Genomic DNA, 22,568 nt, shown 5'->3' with positions numbered 1-22,568 from the left:
AGAAAGCTAAAATAGGCTATATCTTGGGTAATTTGACCGGCAATGCACTCGCCTGGGAAGCTCCAATAGTTTCCTCAAACGGTCCCATCCTTCATGATTTCACTGCCTTCGAAAAAGCATTTCTGGATATCTTCAAATCTCCAAACCTCGTCTGGGCAGCTCAGAATCAACAGATTGATGTTCAACAAGGTACCAATGACATAATAACATACATAAGTAGATTTCGACAATTGGCGACAGACTCCAAATGGCCGCAAATCACGCAGAAAACCTTGTTTCGATGCAGTCTTCAAGACGAACACAAGGATGAATTACTGCATATTCCTGAACCGGAAACCTTACCGGCCCTTCTGGATCAAGTAATCCATGCTGACCACAGGTTAACAGAAAGAAGAGGAGAAAGACTCAGAACCGAACCTTCATTTCCCAGATCCCCTGTAAATACAGTGGTGTTGCCTAGCCATTCAAAGTTTTGTTCTGGAGCCTATGCAGTTGAGAGCCATGCGGGCGGCGTCCATTATCAGAAACTGAAAGGAAGCGGCAGCGTACTCTGCGTTTGTTTTTTTCTATTGTGGAACCACCGGCCACTACTTGGGAAATTGCTCCCTGCACCCTCCCAGGAAGTCAGAAAACTTGCTGGCCTATCATTTAGAGGTAAGGTGACAACAAGCCCTTCATTTGTTCCAGTCGTCTGAATCGTGATCAACCGCTCAACCAATGCAGCCAGTAGCCCTGCTTGTTCTGAAGATCAGATCAACTGGAATGAGAGCAGTGTGAAGGCACTAGCCCTTCTCGATTGTGGGGGCTCTGGTAATTATATTGATGCCTCTTATGTGCCGAGTACCGGTATTCCTCTGAACAACAAGGAGAACGCAACTGTTTTGGAAGTCATTGACAGAACTCTATTGTCCTCTGGGCCTATTCACCAACACACTGGGGTTCTGCCTCTGTGAGTTAATGAACAGCAGGAGTTTATTTCTTTGGATGTTATCATGTCACCCTCCTGCCCAGTAGTTCTAGGACTACCTTGGTTATTGTTCCACAACCCCCACATCAACTGGCAAACCCGAACTGTAGTGTTTGCTTCCAGTCGCTGTACTCTGGTCTTGTGTTCCTCTGGCACTCCCCAGGCTTTTTTGACTTCTTCTCATCTTCCAGTAAGTATGTGTCTCCTCAACTTTGTACTGTGCACTCAGTGCCTATGGACTACTTGGACTTTTACCATGTCTTTGCAGAACCAACCGATATTCCTTTGCCACCACACAGACATTTCGATTGTTCCATCGCCATGACTCCCCACAAGAAAGTCTACTCCTTATCCCCATCTGAGAAAGAGGCCCTTCAACAATACATTGGGGAATGTCTCAGAAAGGGGTACAACGTTCCATCCAAGTCTCCTGCAGGTTTTCCATTATTAAGAAGGGGCGCTTCGTCCATGTATCGACTACCGCCATTTAAACAATATTACCCGTAAGGACAGGTACCCATTGTTGTTGATCCGTGACATCATGCTATCTCTGCACACAGCAAGACTCTACACGAAATTGGATCTCAGGGGAGCCTACCACCTGGTGCAATTCAAAGAACGAGACAAGTGAAAGACAGCGTTTAAAACTCCTTCTGGGCATTATGAATATCGAGTCATGCCATTTGGGTTGTGCAATGCCCAGGCCGTCTTCCAGCGGTTTATGGGTAACATCTTCTACGATCTGATCGGTATAATGGTTTTGGGCTTACCTTGATGACATCCTCATATTTTTTACTACCAAGAAAGATCACGTTCGACATGTCAAAGAAGTTCTGCAGAGGTTGTGAGACAACCATCTTTTTGCAAAGGCTGAAAAATGCCTTTTTCATCAAGAAAATATGGAATTCTTGGCCTACGTGGTCAGCAGTACAGGAATACACATGGATCCAGCTAAAACTTGTGCGATTCAGCTCTGGAAGAAACCCCATGATCGCAAGTCTCCCCAACGATTTATGGGATTCGATAATTTTTACTGACACTTCATACCCCATTTTTCTCGTTTGGCAGTGGCCTTGTCCCGTTTACGATGCAACAACATTCCCTTTCTCTGGGGCGTCTGTTAGGCAGAATCCTGTGCAGTTCCCTTGGGGTACAACGCAAAAAGATTAAGACTACAGGAGTAAGCAGTAAACCCAATTGGTAGCAGTCTGTACTACCCAGATTTACCTGGTAGCTGTGGCTGAACAGTCAGACTTCTCTCAAGAATAGTAGGGCAGTATACAGAGGATACACAATAGGGCTAAAAACACAGTAGAGCAAGCACACACTGACCAGAGCTTTGTATCAAAAGTATATAATTATTTATTTAACACACACTTTCGAAAATACGCTAGCACTATTAATCAAAGCAAGTTCAAAACACAATGAGAAAAGTATACACACCTCCCTTAAGACTTATTAGACAAGTCTAAGTCAAAACACCACTTTTTGTCAAAACAGAGGTGATCGCGTAACTTAGATGGCACTCCAATAATTAAGTAAAAGGGAGAGAAAAAGGCAGGTCATGAAAATAAAACAGTTCCCAACACTTTTAAAAGACCAAAACAAGTTAAAGAAGGCAGAGTCCACTGTAGAGCCAAAGTTCATAGGCCAGGCCCACTTTAAATGGAGCAAGGTGAAATGTGCCCAAGATCACACAGTTGAGGAATGCATTCAAGTCTTTGTAAAAATGTTCAAAAGAGGTTGGGTCCATTCAGAAGGTAAAGTTAGAAGGTCTGGGGGCCAACCCAGTTGGAAAGCCAAGGATTTAAGGGTCACCTTTAGCAAACCGTTGGAAGGGAGGCCAGGTGGAACACAGTACCTTTAAAGTTGAGGAAGCTCCAGCGATGACCGTTGTTCCTGGCAGCGGGTGCAGTTCGTAATTTCCACCAGGGGAAGAGATGATCTCGTCGAGGAGGAAACTTGGAGTCGTTACACTGCCCAGGGAAGAGGCCAGCCGCGGAGTTCATTCGGTGAAAAAGGTGCGTTCCTGTTATTCGCGGTCACAGTGGTGAAGCTTGGCTATCCGGCCGCCGGGGTGCTTGGCACGGGCGATTCGACCAAGAGACGTCCTGGAAGGCGAAATGGCGAACTGGTAGATCCCATCAGCTCAGGGGAAGAAGACTCTTTCAGCAGAAGATCTTCTCTTGTCGTCGGGAAAGTGGTGAGGTCGTTGCAGCAGGGCTCCACTGGTGGTGTCATCGTTGCAGATGGCTCAGCTTCTCCCCTCTTTGGATTTCTTAGGTCCTGTGGTGACTTCTGAAGTTCCAGTCCCAAGAGCCCTGCTTTTATGCAGAAAAACCCCCATTCAACAGCATAGCTGTCACTCATACATGCTAAGTGGTGAGCCGGGCAGCTCACCACTGGGTCAATCAGAACAGAGCGCAACTTGAGTTGCTAAGACAACGCAGTCCAGGGTTCCAATTCCCCCACCCACACATCCTGTGGAAACCAGACAGAGTGGCACCAGCTGGAGGGCTTCTGTGGAGAAGCCCGCCAAAATGTGGAACAAAGGGCACGACCTTGGTTGGAGTTACAGAGACGGACATGAACTCCATTTTAGAAAAGAGTTCTGGCAAAAAGACCCAACCAGTGATTTTATATTAAATAAATAAACCGGCGGTATCTTTAACATTGCACCAAAAAGTGGTGTGTTTAAAATCAATGTGAAAATCCCATAGGAAATATTCCGGTGGAATATTTTGCGTGGTAACCACTGCCACCAGCCAGAAACTCGACAAGAGGGGACTGGACGGTGCCCCCTTGGAAACAGACCCAGGGGCAATCGAATTAACCCCTTCCAGTACTTCCACAATATGATGGTTTGTACTGGTTCTGTTCACAATTTTAGACTAGTAAAGTCAATGGTGACTTTACATGCCCTGGGAGACAGTAGTCAGTCCCAGGGTATGGAGTCTATGTTTGGGAGTCACTATAACACCCCTGTGTTACTGCACTGAGGGTGCTGTGTAACACACATACTAAAAACAGATGATACCCTATGGAGTAAAAGACCCCATAGCCCATAAGCACACACAAAGTCAAAGACATACCTCAAATCATGCCTAAGAGTGGGAGGAAAAGAGTCTCACTCTTAGCAGGAGAAAAACACAAACCCCAAAAATCCAGCAAAGCTACTGGGGGACTCACTAGGTTTGGGAAATTAGCCTTATAAGAGAATTCTCCCTAACAACGTCCATGCGGAAACCGCCTTTAGGGACCAAAAGGAAACCTTCATGACTGCACCTATTCTTCGACATCCTAACGAAGAGTTACCGTTCATAGTCGAGGCGGATGCATCAGACTTTGCTATTGGGGCTGTTTTGCTAAAAGAGCCGGAAACCTGGACCAAACATCCCATTGCATACTTCTCTCGTAAACTGTCCCAGAGCGAACGGAACTATGCAGTAATTGAAAAAGAGCTCTTAGCCATTAAGTCTGCATTTGAGAAATGGCGGCATCACCTTTTGGGAGGTCGCTTTTCTGTTAATGTGCGCACCTTACAGTCATTACATTGCCGAACTGCCAGACAGGCCAGCTGGGCCTTCTTTCTTTCTCACAACTATTTTGTGGTGACTTATATTACCCTATGCTCAGAATATAAAGGACAATGAGCTGTTTCGCTCCTTGGAACATGATACCAGGAGGAAGGACGCAGGCATTTTCCTGTTTGTTCTCTGGCCACATCTGCTGTTCTTTTTCAGGACACAATATCAAATCCTGCTAGACCTGATCTGTTGCGTCTACCCAAAGTTTGTCAACAAGAAGGGCTTCTGTTTTTTTGGGGACATTTATATGTTACTTCAGCTTCTCTCAGGAGAGCAATCTTTTGTGGCTTTCACGATTCCATCATCGGAGGACATCGGGGTGTCAAGCCACCCAGAAATGGATTGCACGTCAGTTCTGGTGACCTGTATGGGCGTCCCAAGTGAAGGAGTATGTGGATTCTTGCCCTATCTATGCTCAGACCAAAATCCTGCGGAAAAGGCCTTTTGGTCTCCTGCAACCCACTGAGGTTCCACCTTATCCATAGCACACCATCGCCACAGACTTCATAATCGAATTGCCACCATCCAATGGACACAACTGTATCATGGTAGTGGTGGACTGCTTTACCAAGATGGCACACTTAACACCGTTCCTTAAGATCCCTACTACGATCCAGATGGCACGTATCTTTTTGCATGAAGTATACCGACTGCATGGCTTACCGGAAAAGATCCTGTCCGATCGTGGCTCTCAATTCATATCTTCCTTTTGGAGCCAATTGTGTAAACACCTTGGAATTCAGCGAGCACTAAATTCGGGCTATCATCCCCAAACCAACGGACAAACTGAGTGAACCAATCAGACATTGAACTAATACCTACGCTGCTACGCCAATGCCCCTCAGGACAATTGGTATGACCATCTGGATGCAGCTGAGGTCGCATGTAACAACTCTGTTCATGCAACCACCGGTATCAGTCCTTTTCTTTGTTCCTCTGGTGTAAATCCTAAGGTGTTGCCCTTCCACCCAGTATTACCTAGTGCTGTACCATCTGCTGATCACATGGTGACTCAGATCCAAGAACAACATAAGCTAGCAGTTGGTACCCTTACAGAGGCACTTGAGCATATGAAGGCTCAGGCAGACAAATGCTCTCCTGAACCTCTGTTCCAAGTTGGGGACATGGTTTGGCTATCCTAAAAAAACCTACCTGAAAGCCACCTGCCTACTTAGCACCCCGTTTCTTTGGACCCTTCAAAATCATCACATTTGTTCCTGATAGACATTCCTTCCTGGCGCATTCACTCAGTGCTTCATGTTTCCCTCCTGAAGCCCTATGTACCAGATGCATTTGGCCGTTCCTGTCCCCGTCCTGCTCCTGTCCAGTTTCGGGGAGTTTGAGGTGCAGGTGGATCCGTGATTTGCAGATCCGACATGGGTTGCTTCAGTTTCTGGCGTATTACAAAGGATAACCCGCCTGTGATCGCACCTGGGAACCCGGCTGTTATGTACATGTCCCGTGTTTAGTTTGTGAGTTCTTTCTCTGGAATCCTTGGAAATCTGGGGCACCTGGTCTTCCTGGGAGGGGGCATAGTGTCACAACACTTACCTTTAAGGGAAGACGAGATCCCCAGATCTGGCAAGTCCCGTCATGGGTGCTATACCCACAGTGGCGTCTTTCTTGGACGCATACAGACCCAGCCTATGACACCTCAGGCGTGACAATTATTTCCAGTCTGCGCATGCGCGGATGTCCGTGTTCAACGTTCCGCCCATGTGCAGACACAATTCACTGCATCTCAACGCGGTTAGTTCCTGATCGTGTCCTCACCCCTGGTTAGGTCCTTGTGTCCTTCCTAGCTACTTCCAGTTCTGGCCTGTCCTGCCTTCTTTTCTGTTGCCTATTTTGTTTTCCCAGTCCTTGTGTTTTCCAAGCCTTTCCCCCTTATATTTCCTTCCTGAGTCCTGCCAGTCCCTTGGTACCCGTTGCTGTCCTTGGTGGTATACGACTCCCTGCTTCTTGTTCTGCCTTGTGCCTCTTTGGGATATAGCCTTGCTACCTGAATCCCTGGCCTGCCTTACAACTGCTGAATCTAGCTTCCCTGCTTCTTGAATCCTCATCCTGCCTTAACATCTACTGGATCCTGAATCAGAATACCATCAATATCCTACCAGACATTTTGCGTGCCCTTACATGCCAGTGTTCGCACTGTTCCGACACCACGTAAATCAGGGAAGTGATGTCCTGTGGTGTTAGGAGCAGATCAAGTGCCTCCTTGTTTTTTCCAGAGAGGTAGTGGGTTGGTACCCCGCACTACGTGTTATTCTAAGCAGCACTTCCAGACAGACTGGCTTCCTCTTCTCAGCAACAATCTCGACGGACAGGTATGCAGCACCCAGGAGAGGCTCTATATAACACCCTCAAGTTAATTTGTCTAATACTATTACAGTGGCAAAGTGGCATTGCACTGTCCCCATTTTTCTTCATTATCAAACTACAACCAAATTGGCCTCGCCAAACAACTATGGAAGCTACCCTGGACATTCCACAAAGAGGCAGAAGTCTACTTCCAGCCTCCTGTTGACATATATTACAGGAATCAATTAAATAAATGAAAATGCCCTATAGAAGGTAATATCCTAATAGCAAATCTTCTACTCAGAGAGATCATAATGAAGGGTCAAAGGTCATCACCATCTTCTCCAGAAAGTGGTCTTTTGCTCTTAAAGGAGGCTGTATGCTGAGAGTACACCAGTATACATAGCTGGTTATATGACTTTCTGATCCAACACTTTACTCAAACTTAAGGCATCCATCATCTAAACTTTTAGGGTACATCTTTGCTTTGATAAAGTGCAAATGTCAGCCATCTAGTCAGCAGCTTTTAAGGGTTAAAACAGTGGCCCAAGCAATGCACGCCACACTACAGTTGGGAAAAGCCATGGTAGGTAGCAATTATTTTCAGCAAAACAAATTAAAAGCCAGCTGCTGAGGGTTGGAAAAAGAACAATGATTGAGCTGCTTCAACAAGAAATAGGAATCTAATGCCTGGTGAATCTGAGTTGGAATGCCTCTATCATTTTAACTTTTAACAAAAGCAAAGTGGGCGATGTGTTCTCTGCAAAGATGCATACAGCCTGTTGCACATCGCCTACCACGGTTTGAGCATTTGAGGATGAAGAGTGGCAATTGGTAGTACTTGGACTAACCCATTAGTGGGTGACTAGGGCTCAATCATCTTCATTATGCAAAGAGGTAGGTAGATAAGGGATTACATTTGCCATCTCACGACATTGTGACCAGAGTATCACCAAGCCGTCTGTGGCATAGTAGTACACCCCGCTACTGTCCCCAGGTCCTAAAATACACTTGCAAACAGAGAAGAAAATGTGATAGAAGGATTTTTACAATAGCTGTTGGCCATCTCCCCCTGGCTAGAAAACATCAAGGACAACCAAGCTCAGTCTTACAGTTGTCTGTGTGATAACACTAAGGGAAATGCATCAACACGTCATCCTGTCATTTCCCTTTTATTAAACTTTGCAGAGCATGTAATGGCTTAAGGTAACAGATATACACAATGGGCCTCATTATAAGTTTTCCGTTCCAGAAACAAGGGTGCTGGTAAGCTCACTGGCACCCTTGTTTCCGGATCGGCAAACTACGTGTCTGCCTGCCGTGGCTGCTGTGCCCGACAGGTCTGACCCTGCCGGGCGCTGCGGCCACGTTAGGCAGACTGTTCACGGAAGCACTGGCACCATTAGCAACAGTGCCGGTGCTTCCGAGTCCCCACTCACATAGAGTCCTATGGAACTCTCTGGGAATGGGGACTTACATTTTACTGGCACCTGACTTCTGGGGAAGTCGGGCGCCGGTAAAATATTACCAGCCCGGCGGCAACCCGTCGGTAGCACCGGCAGGGTTACCGCCAGACTTGTAATGAAGCCCAATGTCTATACTGCTTACTAATGAGAGAGCTCAAGGATAGTCAGTCAACCATCTAAGTAGAAGCACGGGTGGTAGCATTAAACCAATACAGCATGTGCTCATAAGTAGCCTGATGAAGGAATGAATAGAAAAGCAATTATTCTAATAACATGGCTGAAGAGGAACTTTGAACATTTAAGCAGGCCTTCAAATAAGACTATACAATGCATCAGTCTTCTATTCTTGTTTTAAGATATGATTGGTGCCTATAAAATATGCAACCAAAAAGATGAATTCACTGGTAGTAAAAGAAAAGAAAATCATCACTTTTCTACTTCTATCATTCATAAAACATTTTGAGCATCAGATATAATATCAAAAGATGACTTTCTTAGTAGAAATAATGTAGCTATAAATCACTGTAGCAAGGAATGTGTGTACTGTGACCAAAAAACAGTATCTGCCTTACATGTCTACTTAATATGTTTTAAAACAACTGTTCAACAAACAAGAACACACACAAAAGATTCTTAAAATTTAGTACAAAACAACACTTATACCTGAGTAATTCCTGATCCCGATGTTAAATGCAGGGCTGCAGCAGTTTCAACATCAGAAATAGGGACTCCATCTAAGCAAGTAAGATTCCTTAGCTGGCCAATAGCAGTCAAACGCACCAAAGCTGGCTTGTAAAAAAAAACAAAATATTAGTTGACTCTCTAGATTATAAGTCTGTTAAAAAGGGTTGCTATTGTTGCACTTGGGAGGTAATGTAATTACTAGGAGGTTTAACATTTATGGCAATAGGCATCATCAGACACAATTTCTGCATAGTTTATCACATGTTAATGTAAGTTAAGCAAGCAGCATTTCTTGTAACATAAAACAAACTAAATAGAAATCATCAAAAAAGTATACAGGCTACAGTCCAATACCTGAAATCAATTTATTTATATAAATATTTTTCAGATAACAAATACTGTGCAGGGCTAGGATTCTACAGGAAAAAAAACATGTACTCCAATGAGAGTTCTTCATTCAACAAGAACTCGGATAAAGTATAAGTAAATTCATAAAAACCTCTTATTTGCGTGTCAACTGTTTTATAATTTATATTTCATTACTATTTTGTAAACTTGTTAGTGATAGATAAATGCCCTGTGCAATCCTGCATGTGTTAATGAACGGATGGGCCAATTGCATGACATTAGATTTTGACTTCAGTAGTACACCGGAAGAAGTCGTCACATTTCCGTTTGTGTTGTGGCATCGGTCAATACGGCAACAGTGGAAGATGGGTAAGCGTAGTCTTGGACCACTGCTCTTCAGAAATATTGCCTCTGGAGGAGACCGCTCTGTGCTGTCTATGCCTTCTCCTGGGACGGTATCTCTGAAGCTGCTTCTTCCATTTGGTTTCATTGAAGACTTCGTCTTCCAAAAGGTTTTTTCTTGTTTGGATTTTCCTCTTGTGAGAACCAACCCTACTCTGAAAAGGAAGGTGGCTCCGAGAAGCGATATCCCCTTCCTCCCCACATCGAGATATCATTCACATCTCACAGTAAGGCCGGCCAATGACAATAGAAGGCTTTGTGATTACAGACTGGACTCCTTGCTTTGTCTCTGCAGGCAGTCAGTCAGGCTTCTTGCAATTACAAATAATTAGGAGTAACAGAGGTTAGGACACAGCACAGCACAAGGCTTCTAACACTTTACGTTCAACGCTTCTTTGAAAACCTCCTTGACCTAGAATTTGTTTCCCTTTTCCGTGGTTAGCCTGTGTCTGTGTAACCAGTCTTGAGACTTCTGTGTCCTCCCTCTTCATGTGCCTGCTCCCCCCTCCCATTTCCTGGACCTCCTCTCCCTTCCCGCCTCCCTGCCCGCCCACACCCCCCTCCCCTTCCTCTCCTCCCTCTGCCTATAACCACCCCTTCCTGGGCAGCCCTCTGCCCGGCAGCCCCCTACGGCTAAGGGCCCCAAGGCCAAGGGCGACTCCTACAGTTGCGGCTCCCTGTGTGTCTGCAGGTGTCCGCAGGGGATGCTTGGCGCTGGTCCTCCTTGGTTAGCTCCACCTGTTAACCTGTTAGTCCTGTTAACACTCACAAACTTAGGTGGCCTCTCCACTGGGGACCTGATATGCATTACTGTGTTCACTGTGCTCTGAATTTGTGGTAAACTAGGGCTTGCTGCTCTCTTCCTGCCCGCTCGTGCTCGTCCTACCCCCCCCACTCCCTCCTAACCCATGGTGCTCTCTATCTCACCTATCTTTTCTAACTGCTTCTCCATTGACCATTCACTAAATCTGGTAGGAAAAAGTTTAAAAAGTACATCCTGGTCTCCAACCCAGGCCTCCCTATCGCTGACACCTACACCAGTGCCTCCTCTAAGGAAACTGTCACTGACATCCTCTTTTTCGTGCCTTCACCTGACCTATGGACCCTTCATATGGTCTCTGTGCTCTCTCCTTTCTCCTCTTCTCCCATTAATGGTGGCACCCGCTGGGACGTCCTCTTGGCCTCCTTCCACTCCTCTAAGGCCATCATTAATGTCTACGCTAATGGGTCCGTCTTGGTCCAAGGCCCTCAGGCCAATCTTCACCTCTTTGATAGACGCTTCCTGCGCCTCATCAACTTCCTTTCCTCGCCTGCTGTCCCCCCTCCTCTGTCCTCGGCTACCTTGCCTCTACCCTCCCTCCCTGCCCCCTCCCGTGCTCCTTCTTCTCCTCCGCAGGGCGTACCTCTGATCTGTACCCCTCCCTGTAAGTCCTTCAAAGATGGCAACCTCCTCCACATTGCCACTCTTAACTCTCGCTCTCCTGTCAAACATTCCTCTGATATCTGCCGCCTTCTTGAGGAACTGGACCTTGACGTACTCGGTCTCACTGAGACATGGTTCACGGCCAGCTCTGCCACCAGCTTTGACACACTCCTACCTGACGGCTACAAGATCCTCTCCGTGCCCAGGCCCAACCGTGCTGGGGGGGGGGTGTGGCCCTTATCTTCCCTGTGTGGATTCCTGCCACTGCTATTCCCACTCAGACCTGCTCCTCTTTTGAATGTCTTGTCTGCCGACTCTCTCTCTCTCCTAGCCATTCCCTTACCGTGGCTACTATCTATCGGCCACCTGGTCAAATTTCCTCCTTCCTCTCCGAGTGGGCTGACCTCTCCTCCTCACTCCTGTCCTCAACCACTCAACTCCTCTTTCTTGGAGACTTCAACATCCACCTGGATGCCTCCTGTTCCCCCTCTGGACTCTTTCGCGACCTCTGCGACTCTCTATCACTCTCTATTCTCCCGTCTGGGCCAACCCATTCTGCTGGGCACACTCTTGATGCCCTGATCTCTTCTGACCTTCCCCTCTCTGTCCCTCTCTCCACCCCTCTCTCCTGGAGTGATCACTTTCTCCTCTCCTCTCACCTCACCCTCCCTACCCCTCAGGCAAAGCCACCCTCATCACTGCCATCTTCCTTCTCGGTCATCCGACCCATGAAGCGTGTGTCAGTTGAGGCTTTCGCTGCCACCTTCTCGCCCCCTCTTGCCCCCCTCGGCTGACTCCCACCCTGACACAGCCCTCTCCACTCTCTACTCTGCTATATCTGATACTCTTGATATCCTTGCCCCTATTATGAGAATCCGCCTGAAGCCCAAAGTCAAATGTAACTCCTGGCATGACTCGGATCTCGTCACCCTTAAACGCTTGTGCAGGGTGGCAGAGAGGAAATGGCGTGCTTCATGTTCATCCTCTGACAAACTGGCCTGTCGCCTGCTCCAAAGGCAATACCGGCTCTCCGTTCTCACCAAGAAGAGAGCCCTTATCCAAGCCCGCATCACTGCGGCATCTAACAATTCGGCTGAACTCTTTAAAATCTGTAAGGAGCTGGCCAACCCTGCTGCAGTCTCTACCTCTCCTGTCCGCTCCCAGACCCTCTGTACTGCACTGGCCTCTCACTTCATTTCAAAAACTCAGGACATCTTGTCTTCACTCTCCTCCCATCACCTCCCCCCCTCTATTCCCTGCCCATCCTCTGGCCCTTCTGCAGCCACCCCTCCTCTCTCCTTCTCTGCCTTTCCCCTTTTTTCTGCTGATGAGGTTTCGAGACAAGTCAGATCTATGAAAGTCTCGTCAACACAGGCCCACCCCTGCTCCTCCAAAACTATTAAGGACCACATTGACTCCTTGGCTCCTGCCCTTGCTGACTTCTGCAATCACTCCTTCGCCTCTGGAGTCTTCCCATCCCCTCTCAAGCACTCCCTTGTGCACCCCCTTCTTAAGAAACCCTCTTCCGACCCGTCCTGCCCAGCTAACTATCGCCCTATCTCTATCACTCCTTTCCTGGGCAAGCTCCTGGAGAAACTTGCCATCTCCCAACTTAATCTCCATGCTGAATCTGTTGGTAGCCTTCATGAACATCAGTCTGGCTTCAGAGCTGCCAGAAGCACGGAAACTGCTCTCCTGAACAACCATGAGGACCTGCTCTCGAACCTTGACTTTAACATTCCATGTGTTCTCATTTTGCTTGATTTCTCTTCTGCCTTTGATACTGTCAACCATACCATCCTGCTTAACCGTCTCCGTGATAACCTGGGTATCACTGGTCAGGCTCTGGCTTGGCTGACCTCTTTGCTCTCAAATCGACCCTCCCAGGTCCAACTGGGGTCTTTCCTGTCTGACATCTTTTTCTCTACCTGTGGTGTCCCCCAGGGTTCTAACCTCTCTCCCTGGCTGTTCAACCAGTATCTGGCACTTCTCGCCCACCGCATCGCTGCTCTCTGCCCCAACTTTCAGTGCTATGCGGATGATACCCAGCTCATTTTCAGGCTACCCTCAGCCTCCTCTTCTCCTTCCCTCATCTCGGACTGTCTTTCTGCTATCCAGGAATGGTGTGCCGCCAACGACCTCTGCCTTAATGCCATTAAGACCGAGATTCTACTCATCGGCACACCCACTCCCTCCTTCCCTGCAGCTCTCTGGCCGGCCTCTCTTGGCCCTCTTACTGCTCCTACCTGCAAGGCAAAAAACCTCGGGGTCATCTTCAACTCCACGCTCTCCTTCTCTCCTCACATTTCTGACGTTTCTAAGAAGTCACACTACCAGCTGCACCTCCTTAGAGGTATCCTTCCTTTCCTCTCCTTCCCCCAGAAGCTCACTGTCTCCAGAGCCCTGGTTCTCTCGAAGCTGGACTACTGTAACAGCCTCTATCTAAATCTGCCTGCCTCTACTCTCCGCCCTCTGCAACTCATCCAGAACAGGACTGCGAGACTTGTCCTTGGCCTCGAGCCCAGGGACCGTATCTCTCCAGGACTGAAATCGCTTCACTGGCTCCCTGTGGCTGCGAGGATTAAGTTCAAAACCCTCTGCATTGTCCACAAGGCCTTCTGGGGCCTGGGGCCAAATTACCTTCAACTCTCCCTTCCTAAATATCTTCCTTCTCGAGCACTTCGCTCTTCCGCCTCCAACTCCCTCAGGGTCAGCCGCTTCTCCAAGCAACGAGTTAGGGGGAGATCTCTCTCCGCAGCAGGGGCCTCCCTCTGGAACAGCCTTCCTGCCTCCCTGAAACTTGAGGAGAACCATCTCCGGTTCCGGAAGCACCTCAAAACCTTCCTCTTTGCTTCTGCTTTCTCTCTCCATCTCCCCTGCTAAATCACTGAAACTGTACTGAATCAGCAACTGGGCCACTCACCAATCTCGGTCCTTGGCCCAGCCACTCTCCCCTGCACTGCCTTCCTGGCAACCCCTGCACTGCGGGTCTGTCTCTGTATCCCTACAGCCCCCTTCCCAGCACTTGTCTGCACTTATCTTGCACTTGCAACCAGCTGGCCCTTATTATTTATCCTGTTCATTACTAACCCTGTACTGCACTTTCCCCTCTCCCTTTCCCCGTCATACTTTTCCCGTCCCCCCTACCCATGCACTTACGCGTTCTGAATAACACCTGGCCTAGTAGGATCGCTGTCCGTCTCCCCTTGTTCCCCCTTGCCTGCCTTGTCGCGCCTTGAAACACTTGTGTTTAGGCGCTTTACAAATGCCATATCATATCATATCCAAACTGTACCCTTAATATTTTTCCCTTCTAATTCTATTTATATCATTGAATCACAGTGTACCCAAAAGATCACATATTTCAAACATCAGACGTCTAAACAACTGGTTATCCTCCCAAAACAAAATCCACCTCAAAGTAGCATCCCTGGTTCATAAAGCCTTGAACAATGCAGCACCAAGCTATCTCCGCAATAAACTCACAAAAAGAAATCACTCGCGCCCTGCCAGAACTGCAAATGCCAACAGCCTCATCATTCCTAGATTCAGGTTATCTAAGGCGGGGGGTAGTAGCTTCCCGGTGCAAGCAGCTCAATTATGGAACTCATTGCCTAATCCTCTACGCGAGGCACAGCCCTTCCCTAAATTCAGAATCAACTACATCAATTTGCTAAGGACTGCCAATGAATAGCCTATTGGCGCCCACTTATCCTTCACCCCACCCTAGAACATACATTTCATCATGATCTTTATGGTCCCACTCTCTTGTACATAGACTCTCTTGATCATATTTTGTATCTATTCGGCATGTAAACCGCAACTGCTGCCTTCCTGTGATATTTTGCATTCTATTATTTGTATTTTGTATTTATACAGTGTATGTATTCCCATGACCCCACCCTGCAACCTAAGCTTCGCATTTTCTGTACTGCTGCGCCCGGCTACCTTCGGGTTTGGTGCGCATTATAAGTGAATAAAACAAACAAACAAACAAACAGTACTGTAATCCCTTATTGTACAGTGATCCATTGCTTCCCAGCTAGGTTTGTGTTATATAAAACCCAGTATATATGATGTGGTAAGTCAGAAGAAGGAGCTGGGCAAAGGGGTGGCATTTAAACTCACGGTTTTATTTAAATAATAAGAAAAGGACCTTTCTTTGCCTATACCTAAAGGGGTTGCCCGACCTAATTGAACTCTAACTCGGGTGCTCGTCGTCAGGGTGGTTGTCAAACTTAAGAATCAGTCCTGTGTCCAAAAACAATGCTGCTCTGAACCTAACACTGATCAAACATATTCAGCAAACAGAAATGAAGCCTGGGGAATTGCTTCCTTTTCCTAGTCAAACTGTTTCAGCCTTACAGGCTAGTTTCTGATAGTCTCTGGCAACAGTTCTTATCAGTTCTTGTAATTCCTCCAAAGGACTTCTTTGGACTTGCTGAAATCTCCAACAGTTATTCTTTCTCAGCATTATAAATGTTCCTGGACTTTCCTCATCTTCCTCTTGGCTCTTGCAACAAGGGAAATAACTCCTGTGATGTCACTGGCTCTTGCCACAAACTCTATGATCAGGGAGATAATAATGTTTATCCATGTTATCTCTTTTGTAGCTAATGTGACAATGGAGATTACGCTAGAGGCACTCTTCACTCTTGGTACTGTGAGAAACCTGAAGGTGTCTCCCTAGCTAGTCCCTGAGGATGTGTCATCCAGGTGGCCAGAACACGGCCATCGCTATTGGATCCAGTTCCTGGGGGTGGACCAGTGAGGGAGGATCACCTGGATTGGGGGTTCTTGGGGAATGGGACACCGATGGGTGAGACGCAGAATCCCCCTTCTTCCAATACCTTTTCCCCATCCTACCACGTAGGACATTCGAAAACACTGCCCCCCCTTTTTCCAACACGAACACTTTTGCAGAACACAAAAGACAACGGACTAACACCAGAGCTGTTTACCTGACATGTCCCAATACAAGGGTCAGGCAAAGTCAGGCAATTGACCACAATCACACACACCTGACGGCCCTTTCCCTTCCCCACAGGGATACAAGGATATCAGGTAATATTATCCCCACAGATAATGGCACCATATATATGGTCACCAGAAGCCCACAGGTGACATTATTTGTTGGGATAATTTATGGGGTAAATGGGGACGGGACTTACGGGGGTGTCCCCCGATCTGTTAAAATAAATATGGGTATTGTGAGGGTGTCCCCGGCATGGGTTAATATTGCAGGAAAAAAACGGCGCCATTTTTGGATGGCTATATTTTTGCTGGGATATTAACAAATGGAACCGATAAAAGGTGAAGCAGGAGAGCACACTACGAGCAAGGCAGACCGCACAACGAGCCAGCTATCCAGACCCGGCAGTTCAGGAGAAGGAGAAACAGAGAGGATGACAAGGAGTAAAGCAATCTTGCCCTTTCCATCCCAGACCCACAAAGCCTTTGTAGGAGGAAACGTACGACCACAAATAATGGCTCAAGTGTGTTGCAGCAGATGTCAACGGTACATGGAGCGTGCCTATGTTGATAAGCCAGAGTGAGGACAGCTCCTGCTACCGTGGTACCGGCCTTCACTCCAGATACTAAGAAAGCCAAAGCGGTTCATCACAGCGGGTGAGTCGAGGAATGAAACGATAAGAAGCCGAACTGTGTTGAATGAAAGTCGCCAAGTGGCATAGTGAAGGAAGTTCAAAGAACTGTAAAATTGTTAAGGGAAGACCAGCTGCACAGGGGACCGGCACCAAGTGGGTGCTTACTCGAGAGTCTCTGGTCAATCCTGTGTTTTGTGAAAAACTACTAAGACCAGAAGGCCTTGGGAAGGCCTTAAAGGAACATTTAAAGTGGTCATATAGGGGTCTTGCAAAATCCTCTGTACATTTGAAAGACTTTGACTGATAGTTGATTACAAAAGGCATGATTGATGCAGTTGGCAAGGGTGAACTCGCCAGATGGATGCTGACAAAAAGGTGCGAAAGACTGAAGTCATATAAACAGTGGGTTGACAAAGGTGAACCAGACAGAGGGATGTCCACAGGAACTTTAAAACGACGTTGAGATTTGTGAAGGAGAGGAAAGCCATAGTGAACCCGGCAGAGGGAGGCTGAGATTCAAGAGGGGTCTGCGCCCGGAAGAGGGGGACCCAAGGGTGAAAAATCAACACCCTAAGTACCAAAAAGAAACAAACTTTTATTTGTTATTGCTGGGACATCAGGCCCTCGAAGGCAAGAGAATTTTGAGAGTAGAGAGACTTGGCCCTTGAGAACCTGATAGTTGAAAAGGAACTGTCGACTAGTGCTGGGAGGGCTCAAGCGTGCGCTCAGGAGACCCACCTTATCCCGTGCTGAAAACGTGGGGAAGGGAGATCCCTGGCAATCACATCCAGACATATTATTTGGGAACCCTATCCCACACTCTTTCGATAGTTAGTTGTAAGGATTTGGCAATAGTTTTTTTAGTATAGGCCATTTATTTTGACAAGACGCCACAAGAACGGTATTATTTTCATTTGATGGTCAAAACTTGCTCCCATCTTAGATTTAGGTTTAGATTAGGCATTTTTCCAACCTGCATACAGTTTAATAAACACCCTTCAACTGTGATCACTTGTGTCTGTCTTTACTGTTGCCATCAGGAATTCCTTACAGTACCTCTTCTGTAATCACTGTGATGAGGGAGATTACTCCAGACACCCACCTTGTGATGGGCTATCATGGGTAGTCAGAGCTTCACCCACCGTCCCTCATATGATCTCCCTTTCCCCCTGTCTGTTCTCAGCCCCAAAGGGCCCCTTTGGGCCTGCTTGCACTTCAGTCCATGACTGTCCACTGGTAATCCATTCCTATTTCCCTGCCGGGGGAGTGCTGAGCTTCTTGTATTTCCTGCCGCCCGGAATTCTTCTCTCCTGGAGGTGCTCCATTGCCGTTTCACCCCCATCTCTAGTGGGACTTTCCTTTGAGTCTTCCTCTGTCAAGAGATGAAGGACCTGTTGCGCCTCCTGGCCACTCGTGATCCTATAGTCAACCTCCCCTCTTTCGAAGGTCAGGGCAAAGGGAAAGGGAAAGGACCAGCGATATCTAATGCCCTTCTCCATTAGCTATTTTGTCTGGGGGCGGCACTCCCTGCGTCGGGACAAAGTGAGAGCAGACAAGTCCTGGAATACTTTAACTGTGTCCCCCTCAAATTGGACATTGCCCAGGCGTTTGGCCTTCTCAAGGACTCACCTCTTTTCTCTGTATCGCAGCAAGCGGACCACTATAGACCTCGGGCTCCTACCTTCTCCACCTCTATGAGCTCTTTCCAACTGGACAACTTTCCCTCCATCCTCTGCAAAAATGGAATTGATCAGGCCTTGAACCTTTCTCCCCACATCTGAGCCCGTCTTGCCCCTCTGCTCTGTAATTCCAAGAATTTGCAGGTTAAGACGTTCTCTATTTTCGAGATCGTCCAGTTTTAGCAGTGTGTCCTCTTCTCTAGACTCCATATCTGTTAACCGCGCCTCTTATTTCATGCCCAGGAGATCGACCTGTAGATGGTTGTCTTCCATTCCTTCCATTTTGTCTTCAAGCTTGTCCACCCTACCCTTGAGGTTGCATATGGACGTCTGTCCAGATCGCCTTATTTTCTTGGAAAAGCTCTTTCAGGTCCTCTCTGCTGAGGGCCCGGTCGTTGCCTGCCTCTGCCATAGTGTCGTCCTTACTCGTAGTCCCTCCCAAGTCTCTTCCTGGTGCCCTGCTGAAGCATTGTAGGGAGCTTATCCCCAGCCCTAGACGCCTCAGCAGTGGGACCTGGCTCTGAGGGCACTCCAGTGTGGCCAGGCGTAGCGGGACTACATTTGGTCTGACCTGTGTATGTCCCGCTCACTGCTGCTTGTGTGTGGCACCGCTTTCAAACCTGCGGTTTGCCCCAGGGAATGGGTCCATATGCTCACTGACAGTGGATATGCTCCTGTGCCCTGACACGGCTCAGTACCATCAGTGTAGGCCCTTCGTGGCTCCCTGGTCAATGGGCAGACTGCATTGTCTTGAACGTTAGGGTGGTCTGCAATGCACCGTTACCACTGCCTGTATAAATCTGGGTCTTGTTTCAGCCTCCTCGAGCCTTGCACCTGCCAGCAGTTCACAGTGCTCCCCTGGCGGAGATATCACTTGGACCCCCATAGTCCTGGTTGCGTCACTCTCAGTCCTGATCTGCAGGGACTGTATTAATATGTCCCATTAATATGTTAGAATATACAGTCAGCACAGCCAAAGGCCGTGGCCACTGGCTAGTATTGAGTTGAAGACCATGGCTAGTCGCTGGCTAGTGCATATAATACGCAGTGGGCACTGCCAAAGGCCATCACTTATTACATTGTATTATTTTAAAATATACAGTGGTCATGGCCAAAAGATGTACAAACTGCTCAAGGTCAAAGGCCATGGCTAATGGCCCATTTATATGTTCGAATATATAGTGGGAACAGCCAAAGATTGTGGCCACTGGCCAGTATTGTGCTAAAGTCCATGGCTAGTGCCGGATCAGTGTATATAATTATTTATTTTTTAAAATTTACATACACTTAGCCTCTCAAGGCTGTGTACAAAACAAAACATTAAATACGCGAGTTAATATCACAAACACTATTCGTCGTATAAAATTCAGAATGTATGTGCATCTTTCTTCTTTTGAACTACAACAGTCATCTATTAACTATAGTTACTCAGTTAGCAGTTTAAAAATCATAATATTCATATCGGACCACATGGCTGTCGGAGAATAATCTAAACCCTTATTCGAATATGCTTGCATTGTGTTGATTCTCATGGTATTCAGGCTCTCACATTTACACAGGATATGTTCTATTGATTCAGTTTCATCGTTGCCACATAACCGACAATTACATTCCTGAAACTTAGATGTATACGTGGGCCCATTATTTCCATCACATTTGCACAATTAAATTTACACAGCAAATAATTTCTCAGGCTTTCACTATTAATGTAGGCATCGATATAGGTGCCATGAGTAGCTCCTGGTAGCCAGTAGGCCATGAATGGTCCACTATTTGTCAGCGAGGATAGATCCACCACATCCCTTTCTTGGTAGTGATCTCGAATAGTATTTTTACAGCAGTGTTTTATTTGGTTTAGAGAATCTGGCTTTTTTAGGTTCAAGTTTATTTTGATCCATTTCTTATGGGTTGCCTGAAGTCCACCTAGGGTACCAATCTGTGCTTGATTTGAAATCCTTGCAAATGCGCTCATGGAAATACTCATAATGGTGCCATTATCCAGATGTAGTTTCTCATAGGTCATGGCTATCTTGTGTTCATACAGTCCTGTGATTTTAACAAAAGAGAATTCCAGCAATAAGAACTCAATGGGCAGAGATGCTGACAAACGGAATAGAAGTCTTAAAATCTTTGCTTCGAGTTTCCCTAATTCACAAGTCTGTTCATATCCTCATACTTCAGCACCATACAACAAGCAGGGGACTACCTTAGAAGTATATAACAGTAGTATTGTCTTGATAGAGATACTACATTGGTGGCAGATAACATTACTCAAAGCATATGCAATAGACATAGCATTTAGTTTCATTAGCCTGCCATTGTTCATCCCAGCTTAACCTCTCATCAATTATTATGCCCAGATATCGCTAACATTTCACCTGCTCAACCTTTTTCCCATTTATTTTCCACAACGCACTCTGTTTTTTTCTGCTCTTGCTTTTGCCCAGAAAGGCGACAATCTTTGTTTTCTCCATGTTTATTCTAAGATCATTGTTTACTGCATATTCACTCAATGCATCTAGAAGTACTTGAAGGCCCTTCAGTGTATGGTCAACTACCAACAAATCATCAGCATAACCCAGCAAACTGTAGTTTAATGGGCCAATTTTGACTGGGCAAGCTGCCGAGCACTTAAAGGTTATTGCCAGGTCAGCGAGATACACATTAAAAAGAGTTGTAGCCAGTATGCATCCCTGTTTTACTCCTCGCACTGTTGGAAAAGTGTCAGTGACCTGGCCTGTGTTATCTGTTCTTACTCATACTCTGGTATCAGAATACAGGAGCTGAATCGTTTTTAACAGGCCATGAGGAATATTCCATTTTTCAAGCTTGTTCCATAGCTTATTCCTCATGACAGTGTCCAAAGCCGCGCTAAAATCAACAAAGGCGGCATAACCTGGCAATTGCCGACCCTTCCAGGAGTATTCGATACTAAGCATGTCAAATTATGACTGGTGCTGGACTTTGCCCTAAAACCTGTCTGATTAATGGGGAGGACCTAATTGTTATAAATCCATTGATTTAGCTCTCTTAGTAATACACGTGCAAACATTTTGGCCGGAATGTCTAGCATTTCTAGCATTCTGTAGTTGGTTGGTTCTTTCCATGTGCCTTTTTTATAAGCTGGAAGAATGAGACTTTCCTTCCAGGTGTTTAGTATTTGGCCACTACTCCCAATTTCATTAAATAGCGGAAGCAGGGCATTAGCCCAAGCAACCAGGAACATCTTGAGCAGGGCATTACACAAACCATCAGGCCTACAGCTGGTGAAGATGGGAATTTGGCTATCATGTGTGAGATCTGTTCTATCGACTGACTACAAAACTATTTTGGTTCTGTTTGCGAGTTAGATTCATGCTTAGTGATGATGCTCACAGAGTATTTTGAATATGTGTTCACCAGCTTTCTTCAGGGACACCATTTATAGGTACTTTCTTTTTGTTGCCCCTCTGAGGGGGGACCACATACCCATGTTGTTATTTCTAGCCTGTGATGCCAATGTAAGCCATAAAGCATATTCTTGCTTCTTTTTATATCTTCTCAGGAAGCTACGGAAGCTATTTTTGATTTCTTTCACCCTTTTAGGGGCATCAATGCTCAATATCTTCGATCCATTTTTATTAATTACATTTGCTATTTCCTTTCTCATCTCCCTTTTAGCTCTTTGGATATTGTGGTTGTACCTCAGATATTTAGTCGCTGATTTGTTCCATCGTTCACTAGGGTATTTATATTCAGGTTTTTGTTCGTTGCATCACTAATGCATGTCATTAAATATGAAACCTCATGTAGTATGTCAAATGTAGATTTATTGTGTTGTTCCTGAGATTTAATCATAAATAGACAGAGCCTTTCCATAGCCACATTATTTGCGACTTCAAGGTTAGTCGGGTTCCAGCTAATTCTAATTTTACCGGAATTTAGAACAACTTTGCCAGTCTCAAGAATTGCCTATTCTGTGACTGCCATCTCCAACAAAACACATAGGGGAGGTGATCACTTTCTTCGCGGTGAATAATCAACATGTCCCTAGTGATCTTCTTGGCTGGTGGTTCATTAGTGAATATATAATCAATAGTGGAAGCACAATTGCCACTAATTTTGG

General features: G+C 46.4%; 1 protein-coding gene across 2 annotated transcripts in view; it reads right to left on the bottom strand.

Annotated features, from left to right (window-relative positions):
- Window positions 1-22,568, bottom strand: part of LRRC9 (leucine rich repeat containing 9) — a 2,495,628-nt gene that overhangs the window by 1,182,027 nt on the left and 1,291,033 nt on the right. For both annotated transcript variants that reach the window (XM_069638901.1, XM_069638902.1), the window contains one exon: window positions 8,985-9,110. In XM_069638901.1, coding sequence (XP_069495002.1) covers window positions 8,985-9,110 — 126 coding nt within the window. The remainder of the gene's footprint in view (window positions 1-8,984; window positions 9,111-22,568) is intronic.

The sequence above is a fragment of the Ambystoma mexicanum genome, chromosome 14 (genome assembly GCF_040938575.1).
Source record: "Ambystoma mexicanum isolate Mex_15411 chromosome 14, UKY_AmexF1_1, whole genome shotgun sequence".
Lineage (NCBI taxonomy): Eukaryota > Metazoa > Chordata > Amphibia > Caudata > Ambystomatidae > Ambystoma > Ambystoma mexicanum.
The sequence above is the reverse complement of the archived record's forward strand: the minus strand, read 5'-3'. Positions and strand labels throughout refer to the sequence as shown.